A 15,902-nucleotide genomic window follows, 5' to 3' on the forward strand; every position below is an offset into this window, starting at 1 on the left:
AGATGATCATGTGATTTTTTTCTTTCCTTTTATTTATGTGGTGTATTACGTTGATGGATTTTCTAATGTTAAACCATCCTTGCATACCTGACTACCAGAGAATTTTTTAAAGTTTATGACAAAATTATAATACCTTGTAGAAAAAGTTATCAGTACATCTTGACCTGTTTTCAGCTTCATGAAGTTCTGTTGCTATATTGACTCTTGTTCAGCCTGTACAGGCATTTGAATTGGTATCTTTTTGCCTTCTTATAGTCCTAGGTAGAAACTTTACTCCTTTTTCCCTATGAAGAGTATTCATTTGCTCATTCATTGAATCATTGCTCATTTATGGAACATCTAACTCATTCAAGCTAGTGTTCTAAAGATATGATGATGAATAACTCACAGCCTCTGTTTCAGTCTACGTCCAATCAGGAGAGAGAAGCCAGATAGTGATTTGAACAATGAAAGTTTAATATAAAGAATTATAAACTGTAACAGAGAATTGAAGTAACAAGGGATTGGCTAGTCAGAAATAAAGAGAACTCTGAAGAATACAGGACAGAAATAGCAGACGTAGGAAGCAGTTACTACCCTTGGGGAAGAGCTAGAACACCAAGGGAGAAGAAGCTCCAGACCCTGTTGGAGAGGGCACAGCCGTGGCTCATTAGATGGCAGAGAACTTGCTGGAAACCTGCCCCCTTGGGTGCCTGGGAAAGCTGCCCACAGAGAGGTGCCATGCCTTGGAACTTGCTGTAAAGCCATGTGAGGCGTTGGGAAGCTGTTCACAGAGAGGTGCCTTGCTGACAACACATTGCTGTGAAGGTGCCTGGAGAGGTGCCAGGGGAAGCTGTTCACCAGGGTTGTCTCACTGGAAGCACTCCCCTAGAAAACCAGTTGAGGTGAGGATGGTTCCAGGGGAAGCTGCTGGCTACTGGGTACTGCTTGCAGTTGTATACTGTAGAAGCCTCCTGTGCTGTAGGAGCCAGGCATTGGAATGGCTGCAAGCATTGTAAAAGCCTGAGGCACTCTGCTGTAAAACTGCCTGAGATGGGGGTGGAGGAGACTCGGGGGGAAGCTTCTGGCTGCTGTTTCTTGCAGGAACCAGGTGCAGGAGAAGCCGCCCATGTCACAGGAGCCTGGTGGCCATTCCTGCTGCAGGAACTGGACCCTGGGAAAGCTGCATGTGCTGTAGGAGTCAGGCCCTGAACAAGCCACAGACTTCACAAGAACCTGCCAAGTGAACACCCTGGAAACAGGAAGCAAAAACCTTTCTTCTGGCAATCTCTGTTTAGTGCCTTCTCCTGACAGAGCTTAACATCATGCCAGCTGTCAAAGGGAATAGTTATCTACTGTATTTTTACACAAATAATGTGTGCATTCTACATTTTTTTGCCAACCACACAACCACCTTGAGCATTATTTTCCTAGGCACAGTATGCGTGTTATATTTGTGGGCACATTATTTATGTGGGTACATTATTTGTGAAAAAATACAGTAAAGGGCCCATATCCATTTTCACAGATTAGGTAATGAGAGGTGAATTTGGAGTTGAGAGACAATAAATTGATAACTAGCACAGTGCACCCCTTTGGATACTCACCTTCCAGCTGCACCCTTCTACACACATTTGAACTCCTGTTCAACAGCAAAAACAGATCTATCTTTTCTACCTAATAAGATAGGTATTCTTTTTACAAATAAACACATTCTCAACCTTTTCACAAAATTAGAAGTACAGTCCCAAGAGTCATTGTATCTATCTTTTCTAATTTAATTACAGCCCCACTTAAAATTCTGTTACCTAAAGACTACATTGTAAACTTACAACAATGGGTATATATATATAAAATAAAAATAGAAAGTAGAGAGAAGAAGACAAATGGTTAGCACAAAAAAGTAAACAATGTATATGACAAGCAAGTAGAGAATATGCAAAACTATTAAACAGCCTTTGTTTCTGTAATTTCCCTCTGTCAGAACCTCATCTGGTTGGTCTTTACCTGGTGTAGTGACCCAAAACTTTATTTCCAAGGGGTCTCAGTCCTCAGTGGTCCTCCCTTTTTATGGTTGCTGTAGTTTACCATTAACCTTTATTTACTGTTGGGCGTTGAAGTACCAAGAGCTCTCCAGTCCTCCTTGCCTCTATTGTGTAGAAACAACCCAATTTCTCTTTGTTAGTCAAGGTCACTCACTCTGGCCAGTAGATTAACCTCCTTTTTAAAGACTGTTTGTTCAGTGGTGTAACGAGCCCAAGCTGACCACGTGGCAGTCTCATCTTCCAATTCACAGGAATTGTTGTTCCCCTGGTGGAAGCATTCCTCCTTTGGGGACTAGGATCTACAAACAAGCAGAGCTCAAAATTGCAGGAATGGGAAGGAAAACATCTGCAAGCAGGTTATGAAGTATAACAATGAAAGGAGTCACTCCCACTTCTACCCTTTGGTTCCTGGTCCCATGTGTGCTGGCTGTGGGGGAAGCAACACCATACAGGGATCTCTGATTAAAAGCATAGACTGCATCCTGTGAAACTGAGCTCCACCCTGTCAGGATGTTGTCTCCCACCTGGCACCATAACAAATGGGGAGTGGGCATAAACCCACTGGTGCACTTAACTTTGCTGTGAAATGAATTCCTTGATCAGATACAATGCTGTGAAAAATGCCATGCTGATGGATAAGTTATTCTGAGTCTGTCAGTGTTAATACTGGCAGAAGCATTGTGGGCAGAGGAGGCAAATCCGTTATCTAGAATATTTATTTCAGTGAGGATGAATCTCTGCCCCCTCATGATGGAAGAGGTCTAATGTAATTAACCTGACACCAGGTAGCTGGCTGATTGCCATGGAGAGGTATCTCATCAGAGGCATTGTGCTACAAAATCACCTGAAGAGAGTGTCAGGGGAAGCTTCTGGGTGTTACTGGTCACTGTGGATAGCAGGAGACAAGCCCCAGAGAAGCCTCATGCACTGCAGGAATCAGATGCTGGAGAGTTCACCTGCTGCAGCAGCCAGGCCTGGACAATCACACACCTCAGGACCCTGCCTACTTAGAAGCACACTGTAACCAGGCTGGCAGAATAAAAATAACTGAAGAGCCTAAATCCATTTTCACAGATAAATGGAAAAAGCTGAATTTGGAGCTGAGAGGCAACAAATTGATAACTGGTACAACCTCCATGAAGCTTATTTTATTGTGATTTACTGCAGTGATAAAACAGTGCCATGAAAAGAAAGAGTACAAGATAGTTAACCACCTGAGAAGATATGAATGACCTTTATTTTTAAGGAAATTTTTGACATCGGTAGGGTTTTCCAAAGACCCGAGTTTAAGGGTATTGATTCATTCATTTGTGCATTCATAAACATTATTATTTGTCAGGTACTATGTACTGGGAATTTCAAAGTTACTATTTTATTATTCTGCAAAAGTATCAATGAGTCGAGGCCAGTCAATGTGATAAGAATTCTAGGATGGGACATGTTGAAGGGAGAGTGGTAGATTAGAGTTGACTTCAGTATAATGTAGATTCTTGAAAGGAATTTCTGTCATGTCTTGTCAGTGTTCAATGTGTCACTGTGTGTCTGTGTGTGAAGAGCGACAAGGAGGGAGAGAATGAGGTGCTTGATATGGCCAGTTTTGTTTTGGGAAGATGATACAGGTGGCATTATGAAAGAAGAAATGGAGTAGGGAAAAATCTAACTGGTAAGGCCAGTTAAAGGGCTGTTGTAGTAATAAAATCAAGAGATGATTAATACCTGAACTAGGACAGTGACAGTAAGATGGAGGTGAGGTTGAGTTTTAGGAATATTCCTAAGAAAAAGTCTGTTGGATGTAGTAACTGCTTGAGAGTAGGTAAGGGAGAAGGAGAGGTGTAGAATGACACACGCAGACAAATCTTCACCAAGTATTTATGTAGTATCTGCTGTATGTTCAAATCCACCAACCATTCCTTGGAAACCCTGTGGGGCAGTTCTACTCCATCCTGTAGGGTTGCTGTGAGTCAGAATCGACTCAATGGCAATGGTTTTTTTTTAATTTAAAGGCTCAGAGCTAGATATCATTTAATATCAGAAAGTTGTAACTTTATATATGTGTATGTCTGTATGTGTGTGTGTATATATATATGTAAATATTTATGTATAAATGCATATATTTACACATCTATCCACAAGTATGCTGAATGCATATGTATGTATGTTAAGTATATATATAAAGGGATGTTATAGGATATACAATTTTAATATTAAAATATATAATGTATACATATTCATTCTCATCCAATTATGTGTAATTTACAAACTATGAGCTATTTAACTCCATTTATAAAGCTTTAGAAATTACTTTGCAATTGCTTTGCCACTGATTGCTATAATGGCTTGGGATTAGTTTTATTTGTTCCTGGTGAGAGATATTTTAAAGTATGGCATTTAAATGTCTCACAGTTAAAGAATAAGAATTTTATTTATTGGTTATTTGAATATTGTTCCTAAATATGGTGGTAGTGTGATTATATTAGTAATATCTTATAAAGTTAGTGATTTGTGTTCCAATCCTGATACTCAGTCAATAAACTGGGTGATTTCATATAAGCCACTTGATTTTTCTTACCCTGAAGTTTCTTGTCTAAAACATGAAGGAATCAAACAAGAATGAGCTCTAGGACTCTTCTTAGTTCTTAAATTCGGTGATTCTTCTACTGTACTATTTATTTTCTGAATAATTGCTTAATTTATATAGTGTATAGTACCCACATGAACGTCCTGACCGTACTCCTCTAGAATCTGGAGTCTGGATGTTTGTGATGAGAGAAGATAAATGTATTTGAGGGATGTTGTAGTATTAGACTCCTAAATTTTGGTGGAGAAGTAGATGGGCCTTCTTTAGGAAAAGTGACTTTGAGAGTGAGCACAAGAAAGCTATAAACTTAGAGAAATTTCTTCAATTTAACAGCATAGTAAATAGGGAAAGGTCATGTAGGGGATGAAATATATTTGAGGGCATTGGCATTTATGCATAATGTGACAGCTACAGAAATCCAAAGGCTTGTAGAGAGGGAAATATTGACAGTAATGGTGGTATGTAGAGAGGGACTAGAATTTAATCTCCTTGAGAGCATAGATTTTTGTTTTGTCTATTACTATATCCCCAGTATTAATAATAAACGTACCTAGCACATGGGTGGTGTCTCATTTACTAGGGGTGTGTTCTCGGGCAATTGGTTTAACTTTACCTCAGTATCCCTATCTGTAAAATGAACAAAAGAATGACTACACAAAGGAAGCAAGCAAGCGAGAACAATTTAACATCATTTAACTAGGAAAAGCTGATAAATCAATGACCAAATCTGAGATGATTAGAGCTGCCCAAAAGACATGAATATGGTGGAAAGAGATTAGGATGGATCTTTAATAATGAAGTACTGGGCTTATTGTCCTAATAGGATGAGGAGAAACAATGAAATGTAAAAACATGTTTTAGTATATAAAATGTTCTTTTAAAAGGGGCATTTAAAAAAAAAGCATATACAACCAAATATTGTCTATTTTCACTGTGTAAAATTGCTGTTTCTCCAAACATTTCCTTACAACTATCAGCTTAATTGGACTGTTAGAGTTTTGTTCAAGTTAGAATGCTTTGTAGTTGTTAATAGCTTTGTATGTTTTAGCTACCTGTTATTTTGCTGTCTTTTTTTGGCCTAATTTTTTAAATGTGAATGTAAATTAAACATGTTTAAACAGATGGTTTCTTTATGCTTTCCACTAAATTTTTTCATTCTGTGTGGAATTTATCACATTCCCATCTGTAACAGATTACTCTGTATAGCTACATTTATTTATAGTGCTTAAATTTCTGAATTAAGTAAATGTTGATTCAGTTAAAAATCAGATGAAGTCTCCATTCTATATATTTTTGGATTTTATGCATAAATACATTCTTAGAGGCTATAATTCTACCCCTGAGAAACTCTTAGAACTCTAGTTGAAAGGCGTAGGATTTTTACATAAGTATGAGGTACAATCTAGCTAAGAGTTAATAGAGACTGGAAGAATGGGAGGATTCATGGTGGCAAAGTGGTTAAGAGGTCAGGCTGCTAATCAAAAAGTCAGCAGTTTGAATCCACCAGCTGCTCCTTAGAAACTACCAGTGGGGTAGTTCTACTGTGTCCTGTGGGGTCTCTATGAGTCGTGTCGACTTGATGGCATACAACAAAAACAACAGAAGAGTGAGAGTAGCATTATGAGATCTTTACTTGAAAAGTGTGCTGGTTAGAATTTTTATGTTGTTTTTCATTGTGGTCATCACAGTAGATGGATTGTTTTTCTGCTGCCTCCTTTGGAATCTGATACGGTGTTGAGGTTTTTTTTTTTTTTTTTGCTTACAATATATTGCTATTTAATTGTTTAAAATACTGCTTAGTTTTATTGATAGGCTGATATCCTCTAATAAATATAATTCTAACTTTAAGAATAGGAACAAATCAGATTTGCTGTCATAAAAGGAGAGAACTGTGGTTTGACTTCCAACTTAAGTGTACTTGCAGATACAGGTTAAGACGATAACTTGTAGAATTTTTATCAATTATCTTACCCTTTGAACACTTTCTAAGGAATTCTGTTCTGTTGGTTTCCTTTTGAGCTGCAGACTGTGATGCCTGAGGAAGTTTGGTAAATCAGTTTTCTGTCTATCATAGCCTCCTAAATATTTCCTACAAAGGTCGGCTGTTCTTGTCTATTTGATTGTTTAGTCCAAAGATGCATTAGTCATTCTATAATTAGTGTAAAATGTTTTCAGTCAGAAGATATTATTTAAAGCCTCTTAATGATGGGAAATATGAATCATTGCCTATCAAAAGACAGTTTAAAATAGTGTTTAAGGTATTCTAGATCTAGCGTGCCTGGGTTCGTATCCTTGCCTTGCCACTTACTAGCTGTGTGATCTTGGGCAATTAGTTTAACTTTACCTTAGTGTTCTGATCTGTAAAATGGGAATAATGATAATACTCCCTACTTCATAAAGTTGTTGTGAGAATTAAATATGAGTCCTTCAAGCACTCAGAGAAGTACCTGGAACATAGTAAGCAGTATATAAATGTTTGCTATTAATATTAGTATCAATTCTGTCAATGGCATTTTCTACATTAGACCTGGTGGCCTGGTACTAGAAGTTACTTCTATGACCAAGTTCACTTTAATGTCAAGGTTCTTCCTCTGACTTCACTGGCCCCAGTTCTTGTCTCCTCACATGGTTTTCATATATACTTATTTTATAATTAGAGTCAATGGGAAGTAAATATTCCTAATGATTTTACTTTGCATTGGTTAGCACTTTTAGGCTTATGAATTCAATATACTGAGTATGCATTATGAAATTATATGTTAATTTTAAACATTTATATGCCATATGACAAAGATGACAAGGCATTTTTTTCTTAAATCTTTATTTGGGTGATTTTATTTTCTCTTAACATTATTTCCCATCCAGCTTTTTCTTAATCAGATGCTTATAACAATGTATTATTCCTTCAGTTTCCAGAGTATAATGCCAAAGATAAATTTTAACTCAAGCACTGAAACTTCTTCCCCCACCCTCTTCTTTGCTTTCATGAAAATAGCTGTTTCACAGAAGAAACAACTGAATATTAGACAAACAATTTGGAGTCCTAGTCCTGTCACCAACCAGACATACAATCTTGGGTAATTCTGGCTCCAAAAGGCTATTTGATACGTCATTTCCTTTTAGTCTTAGAGATTCAGTAGATCATAAATAACTTTAAAGTAATAAGATTCTTTTCTTATTTGACTTATAAAATTGATCTCATTTTTTATGATACTTTACACTACAACCAAACTTCTAAAATAAGTATTTTCCCTTAATTTGCATAGTTCTCAAAAAGTTCCAGGTAAGTAATGTATTTTCCAGCAGTCTCTTCAGAGGTATGGAGAAACCTCATCTAGAATAAAATTTGGAGTCTTTGCCATAGTCTGGAACACCGTCCAGCCCTGACTCTACTTGCCTCTCTGACTTCATGTCCTGTCCTTCTTCCCCTTACTTCAGTCTGATAACAGCCTCCCCACTCCTGGAAGAGTCCACCTCAGGACTTTTGAATGCACTGTTTCCTCAGCCTGAAATGCTCTTCTCCCAAAATCCACAGTAGTACGTGCCCTCTCTTCGGTTGGGTCTCAGTTCAAATGGCACCACATCAGTGTTTTTCTCTAACCCTCCTATCTAAAATAGCCCTTCCATTACTCTCCTCCCCTGTACCCTGCTTTTAGGTCTCCTCATAGCCTTATCTCTAACAGATATAACATATGTTTTACTTGTTATTGTTTGCCTCCCCCACAAACATGTAAGCTCCACAAAATCAGGGACTGGTCTGTTCAGTGATGTGTCCTTAGTGACTAGTTTGTGATAGCATGTAGCAGGATTTGTAATAGCATGTAGCAGGCACTCAAAATTTTTAGTTGAATTAAGCAAATAAATGATTATAAGGCATTTAGAGATGATCTTTAGATATACTTTGAAAATAATATGAATTATAGTCCATTTAAAATGTTCTGTTAACTACCTGGATGGAAAAAAATCCCAAATGATTAATAAGAATATGAAATATTAGAACTGATCTGATCTAAGAATAAAGATGATTAGATCTATCAGAGACAATATTTACAGATTGTTTAGTACAGACTTCTTATTTTAAGGGTTAGGAAACAAAACTGGTTATTTTAACACATGTGCCAGAGATCACATAGGTTGTTAATGATGGAGTCCTAACCTTGTGTGTATAATATACTTCATTGTTATTTTATACAACTTATCTGTAACTGTATTTAATTTCCTAGTAATTTTATTTTTCTTCACTCGCAACTTTACTGTTTTCTCTACAAAGGTACATGCTGTATTATTAGTATCATATCTATTTTTTAAAAAGTCACAGTTATTGTATGCTGCTGGTGGATAAGGGGATCTTCTTTGATAATGCTTCTGCCTCTCTTGGACATCTCCACTTGGATGTCTCACAGTTACCACAGAAGCAATATTTGCAAAAGCAAATTCCTCATAGTTTTCATCCAAATCTGATTCTCCTGCTATATTACTTTTAATAATTAATTCTAGTTGCCTAGCCAGAAACGGGGGTTCAGGGAGAGGTCATAGTGTAATTTTACCTCTCCCTATCACTTATCCCCAAGAAGTTGCCAAGTCTAGTAGAGCTTCCTTCTCTCCTGGTAGATCTTGATTAGCAGAGGCAACTCTCTGCCAAATGGTGACCATTACAGAAAGTTTGCGACTCGCCTATGATCACAGAAGCCATCTTGTAAGAAGTCAGTCAAATTCACCGGATAATATCATGACTTATTAACAGATAATTCATAACTTCATTTAAGGATGACCACTAGGGAATAGGGAATGTATCTGTATAGCATTTAATAGAGTGCTGAAGACGTGGGTTATGCCCAGTAAAATAAGTTGCCTTTATAATTCCTCACATTTATAATACATTTTATTTTAGAACACATTTTTAGAATACATTTATTTATACTGTTATTATTTTCTTAACAGTAAAAAGGGAACACTTTCCTTTTTTTAAAAAAAAATTAGCTGTTTTGAAAGTCATCTTTGTGTGGCATCTCATCCATTTTGGAAAATTTGGGTAAATTAGCTGCATTTCAAAGCTACATGAGCTCTTTTAGCCCATCAGATTGCAGTAAAGGAATGGAAAGAGTTAATGCACTTTAAAGATGTCCAATTTAGGACCACGCACCTTTACAGAGTACCTATAAGCTCTTGGAGAATTTGACACAATGAATTAGATCAGGCCCATTTTCATTTCCCTCAAGTATGTAACATAAATAAATTCATGCTCTGTAATTGTTAAATAAAAGTATTTGAATGCCTCCTAGTGGCATGTTATATGCTCTAATTAAGGAATTTAAAAAATAACAATGTCACTGGATTGTACATGTAAAATTTGTTGAAATGGTGTATCTTTTGCTGTATATATTTTCATAAAAAATAAAAAATAGTAATATTTATTGAAATGATACTGTAGGTAAACTATTAAAGCTTGTAAGTGCAGAGTACCAACACTCTTTAAGGATGGCATCCTAAATGAAATAAAAATGCATTATTTGCCATATAAAATTGATTAAAAATTGAACTGGAAAAAATATGTGCACACACATACACTTACGTACACATACATCACACACACATATAAATATCATGACAAAGATGAGTATACTTCTAATGAGACATTTTATGTTGTTGATTCGTGTCAGATTATTTTGATCATTTTTTTAATTTAATAGAAGTATTTTACATTTGAACAGACAAATACTGCTGTTAATAAGATTTGGATTGATTGGTATACATTTATTCTTTTAAATGTGATTACCATGTGTATGTTTGAATTTCTTTGTATAATAATAAAATAGAAACAATGGTTTATAGAAAGTCTGTAACTCATTTTTCTGATAGATTTTTAAAATCCCAACTTTCAAGTCAAATAAAATGATTTAATTGGTAACCTTGAAATACAGATTATATAGCAAAACTTTAAAATGATGAAAAAATGCTGATTTAATTATTGCTTTAATCAGTAAATTATAAAAATATAATTTAAAATGGAAAAAAAATCGTATAGAAAATTCTGATGAGGGTCAATAGGAGGAAGAAAAAAGGAGAGATGTCCTTTTGTTAAGCATTCAGAAATGCTTAATTAACGGTTTGCCACAACAAAACAATTAAAATGGCAATTACCCTTAAAATGGCAACAATGTAATTGCAGCTGTTGTGATATAAAGCTAGGAAACAAAATGTTAATCTGGAATGAACAGTTTAAATATGAAATTATGATATACTTGGCTTCCTGTAGTACAACTGTCAAGCTTGGGCAGTTCGCTGGTCAATAGTGACATTCTATGTGTCGGTGAACAGAGTCTCTTGATACCATAACCCGCAGTTCACACATTACTGAAGCTCCAACTGTCGAACATCCAAGTCCCCTGGTATTATTGCAGCTTCCAGACTCTCCTGACTGGCTCATGTTTCATTCTTTGGCAATTTGCCCTAATGATATCCCTCAGGAGCTTTCAGCCACTCTTCCTTTCTATATTTAATTGTGGTATATTAATCTGAGTGATGCACAAACTGTGCTGCACAAATTATAATTTTCTGCAATTTCTTCTAAGACACTCACCTAATTTTTCAGTTTTGCTTTTATTTATGTTTGAAGTTTTGACCCCAAACGCTGTATTTTCAGATACCTATAACTGTATATAAGATTCCCAAGAAGCTCCTTTTGCTATTTATATATTTTTCCAAGGGGCCTTGAAACAAAAGACTTTTTACATGCAGAATTGATAAAGATAATGTGATTTATGTCATTAAGTAAATTGTTCTACAATTATCAGTAATCTTTGATACTTTGAGCATGCCTTTTTGTTTGGAGGGTCAGCAGCTACTTATTACTGTTATCTTTTTACAAATTTTAGTTAACTGCCTGTCTCCATGGATCAGCTGCTCTGCTCTACCCAATGTACTGGCAGCACATATACATCCCAGTGCTTCCTCCACACCTGCTGGACTACTGCTGGTAAGCTGGCTTTTGCCAGATGCCTTTAAATCTGGGTTTCATGATTAGAAAAACAAAAGCAAAAAAAAAAACCATTTAGTTGTAGATTAGGCAACCTTCGTGTATATATGAAGGAAATCACAGAAACTTGACTTTGAGATCAGCTGTGAGTATTAAAAGGTGCTTCTCTGATGGGTGGAGTAGTTCTTTTCAAATGTAGCAAAACTGTACACTTGGCAAGGGTATAATGCTTTAGATTTTGAGTTTTTTTCTGCAGTCATTCAGATATTAAAATGCATAAATAGAAGCAAATACAGTCTTAGTTTGTGGTTAGGAAAATTGTACAGAAGTTATGATATCAGTTAGATGACCCAGTATCCCAGCTGTCAGAATTTGTCTGGAGCGTCTGCCAAATATCAAATTATCTCTGTCAGGGCACACTTTGCTTTGCCTTTACCTCAGGCACGCTTCCCTTCCCCCTCTTCCCTTAATGACGTACCAGATAGCAACAAAGGGGTTGCCTGGAATGCAAGGATACCTCGAATTTCTGGTTTAAGTCAGAGTCTCAGCTTTAAGCCACGTTGAAAAGCAATGTTGAAAAGTTTTGGGAGTAATTCTGAAAAACTTCCTGGAGTTACAAACAACTCCCAGCGATTGTACTCTATTGGAATTCAGCCAGGCCTCCAGGACTTTCCTGTTCCTTACAGTGAGGTTAGGTCATGATGAGACTCCCAAACAGCAGCCTTGGATCTTCTTCTGGATTCTGGGGTAGAATGTTATTACATAACCATCCTCTGTAGGCATAGCTAATTCTTAAGAAATCTGATGGGTTTTCTCCCAAAACCAGCTTAAACCCACACCCATGCACGTGTGTGCACGCACACGCAAACACACGCACACATAGAAGGAAATCATCTTGACCTTAATGTTTTTGTTTATATCACAGCTAATGTTATTTAAAAAAAAAAAAAAACCTTTTTATAATCATTTGTTTAACTTTCTTATTTCATGAAAGGCGGATCATTTAAAATATTTAAAGATCAAATGATTTAAGTTCTACATAGAGGTTTTCTATTAAGTTTTTATGACTAGCCCTCTTCAGACTAAGTAATTGTAACAACAACACATGTCTTTGGCAACATACTGATCATACCAATCTTTTGTGTGTTTCCAGGGTAATGACAGTAGTACCTTTTGAGTACTTGTAAGAGAGAAATAGTTTGGCAGGAGACTATAGGAATGCAGTTTGTGTGGTAAAGCATCACATACACAAGTCTAAGAGTGGTGCTAGACCTATAAATAGGCTCTTTTGGTATTTATGGTCAAGTTTTTCTCTGACCAAGATACTTAGAATATATTAGCATACTTGAAGTCAGGGAGTGCAATTTATTTATGTTGTTATATGCCATGTATCTTGGCACATAGTACTCAATAATTAAAATTTGTTAATAAAAAAAGATTTGTACAAATTAGTTTAAAATATATTGATATATGATTTTAAAAAAATGTATGGGAGTCAGTGGTTCAAGAGCTAACAGTTTTTTTTTAGATCATATGTAATGTCAGTGTTGTCTTAATTTTTCTATGAAAATGTTCTGACCTCTTAAGAGGCAACCCTCCTTTAAGCTCAATTTTCTTTAATGAACTACACATCTAACACTTTCTAGAAATATTGTTTAGAAACAATACCGGCAGTTCTGCACTCATTCTTCTAGAGCTGTTATGTCTTCCTGATACTTTCTATCTCTGCCACAAAATTCTTCTTTTTCTGCTGTTCCCACTGAATGGAGGAAGCATGTTCTGTGTTTCAGTCCCTGGAATTGTCTTGCTTGTTTCTAACAACTGAAATAGGACAAGTGGTAACAGTCCTCATGCCACATACCTTCCTGGGCCAGAGATTAGAGCAGTGGTACTCAAACAAGGAGTTCCTGAGACTTCCTGAACCTAAGGCCACAATGATGTGCTCAGTTTATGTCATGGAAACTGGGCAGTGTAATAAAATTACTGTTAGAAATAACCATGTAAGACTCCAGCTTTCTTCTATTCTCGGAAAAGTCAATCGACTACACTACTTCCTGAAGAAAATAGTTAATCTCACCTTTGCATCCTTGAGGTTAGAATCGTATTGATCTGCATGCAAAACAGAGAGATAAATTACAGCTTATCCCTTCAATCTCATGGCCTTTGGATAAAGAATTTTTTATTTTCCACTTCAAAAACATTATCAGAAACATTTGGTAGGAATAGAGGAAACTTTGCTAACTCTACCAGATTAATTGACACTTTCCAAATCCTGAGGGAATCCTAGGTCCTGGAAGTGTTTCTGCTTTTGCATCTGGTAGCTCTGGTGCGGCATGGAATGTAGAGAGTCGTAATGCCATCTTGTGACCATGAATAGATAGCACATCTTGGTCTGCAAATAAAGACTTGTTCATTTATTGGTTCATTCATTCATTCGTTCATCAAACATTTAATGAACACATTATTTTGCCAGACTATGAATAATACGTAATGGATGAATAAGACCCCTTGAGGAGTTTACATTCACAAATAGGAAGAAATACACACACGCAGAGAGAGAAAAGTACCTACAATATTATAAGTACTGTAGTAGGGGTATACAAGAGAACCATGAGTGGCAACACAGAGGAAGAAGTGGCCTATACTGCCTAGTTGGTTAAGGAAGGCTACAGGGAGGAAGTGGAGCCATCTGCTTTTATCCCTTAATGGACCAGTATAAGAGTACTGTAACTTGGCAAGTATATGGTGTTGCTGGAGCCCTGGTGGCGTAGTGGCTAAGAGCTTGGCTGCTATCCAAAAGGTCAGCAGTTTGATTCCACCAGCCGCTCCTTGGAAACCTTATGGGGCAGTTCTTATCTGTCCTATAGGGTCACTATGAGTCAGAATCGACTCAACAGCAATGGGTTTGATTTTTTTTTTTTTTGGTGATGATGTTACCAGATATACTTAACCTATCTGAGTCCATAAACACATTGGAGGAAATGTGACTCTAGAATCAGTAAAATTGTAATTGTTCGTTATTTGTTTAGGCAGTGGTTGAGGAATTTCTCTTACTTAGACCATCTATCTGGCTCTTCTTTCTATGAAAGGAGTGGAATTAGCTTCTATGAGAATAATTTAAAAAAATAAATAGAGAATGATGTCCTTTAGACTACCTTAAGTTAGTAGACTGCTGTTATAGTCTACCTCATGGGTGGTCTCTTTGTAAGAAAACCAAAAAAACAAAAAGGGGCTATCACATAGTAATTATTTTTGAGTAAAGATTAATTGCTTCCAAAAAGGAGAAGCAGCTATAATAGAGGCTTCTGCGTCCCATCTCTGCAAAGTAACTTCATTGACAGAAAGATCTAGGACAGTTTTGCACATGGATGATAAAACATCTGTGTTGCCAAGGATCTCTTCCTGACTTATTAACACCATAATCTAATTAGGGAATTTCAGCTAGGGTTGCAAAATTACTTTTCATGAGATTCGGTTGATTTCATATTAGGATGTACACAATCCAGTTTTTATGAGAAGGAGGCAACTCTTCAATTAACTCTATATTCTGCAAAACATCATAATTATTTTAGGAAATGATGCTCTAGATGAATAATGTTTGCAGTTCTAGCATGTGTATGTTTTGTCTTTTGTTAGGAATTAGTGAGAAAATAAAACACGTAGCGATACCCAGTGATCCCATAATAAAAAGTTTCAAGACACTTTATTATTAAGAGCTGCATAGGAGCTTTTTTTATTCTAGTTTAACAATATCTGTAAGTTTATTGTTTATATTTTATTTTGATTTTTTTAATTTTTTCCCATACAAAAATTTATACATACATTGTTATGTGACCTTAATTGCTCTCCCCATACTGTGACAGCACACTCCTCCTTTCCACCCCTGATTCCCCATGTGCATTCAACCAGCTCCTGACCCTCTCTGCCTTCCCATCTCACCTCTGGACAGAAGCTGCCCATTTAGTCTCTGGTATCTACTGGAGCTAAGAGGCACTCTCCTCACAAGTATTGCTTTGTGTCCCACAGTCCAGTCCAATCCCTGTCTGAAGAGTTGGCTTCAGAAATTGTTTTAGTTCTGAGCTGATAGAGAATCCAGGGGCCATGCTCTCTGGGGTTCCTCCGGTCTGTCAGACCATTAAGTCTGGTCTTCTTACTAGAATTTGAGTTCTGCACCCCACTTTCCTCCTGCTCCATCCGGGACTCTGTTGTGTTCCCTCTCAGGGTGGCCATTGGTGGTAGCTGGGCACCATCTAGTTCTTCTGGTCTCAGGCTGATGAAGTCTCTGGTTTATGTGGCCCTTTCTGTCTCTTGGGCTAATATTTTC

The 15,902-nt window shown here is 36.7% G+C and overlaps 1 protein-coding gene across 4 annotated transcripts in view; it reads left to right on the forward strand.

The window, feature by feature from the left end:
* The window catches only part of LOC101351142 (DENN domain-containing protein 1B), a 251,823-nt gene that overhangs the window by 140,391 nt on the left and 95,530 nt on the right, over window positions 1-15,902 (forward strand). For all 4 annotated transcript variants that reach the window (XM_023730364.1, XM_023730365.1, XM_023730366.1 and 1 more), the window contains one exon: window positions 11,478-11,578. In XM_023730364.1, the coding sequence (XP_023586132.1) occupies window positions 11,478-11,578 (101 nt within the window). The remainder of the gene's footprint in view (window positions 1-11,477; window positions 11,579-15,902) is intronic.

Source organism: Trichechus manatus, unplaced genomic scaffold, assembly GCF_000243295.1.
Source record: "Trichechus manatus latirostris isolate Lorelei unplaced genomic scaffold, TriManLat1.0 scaffold00035, whole genome shotgun sequence".
In the NCBI taxonomy this organism is placed as follows: domain Eukaryota; kingdom Metazoa; phylum Chordata; class Mammalia; order Sirenia; family Trichechidae; genus Trichechus; species Trichechus manatus.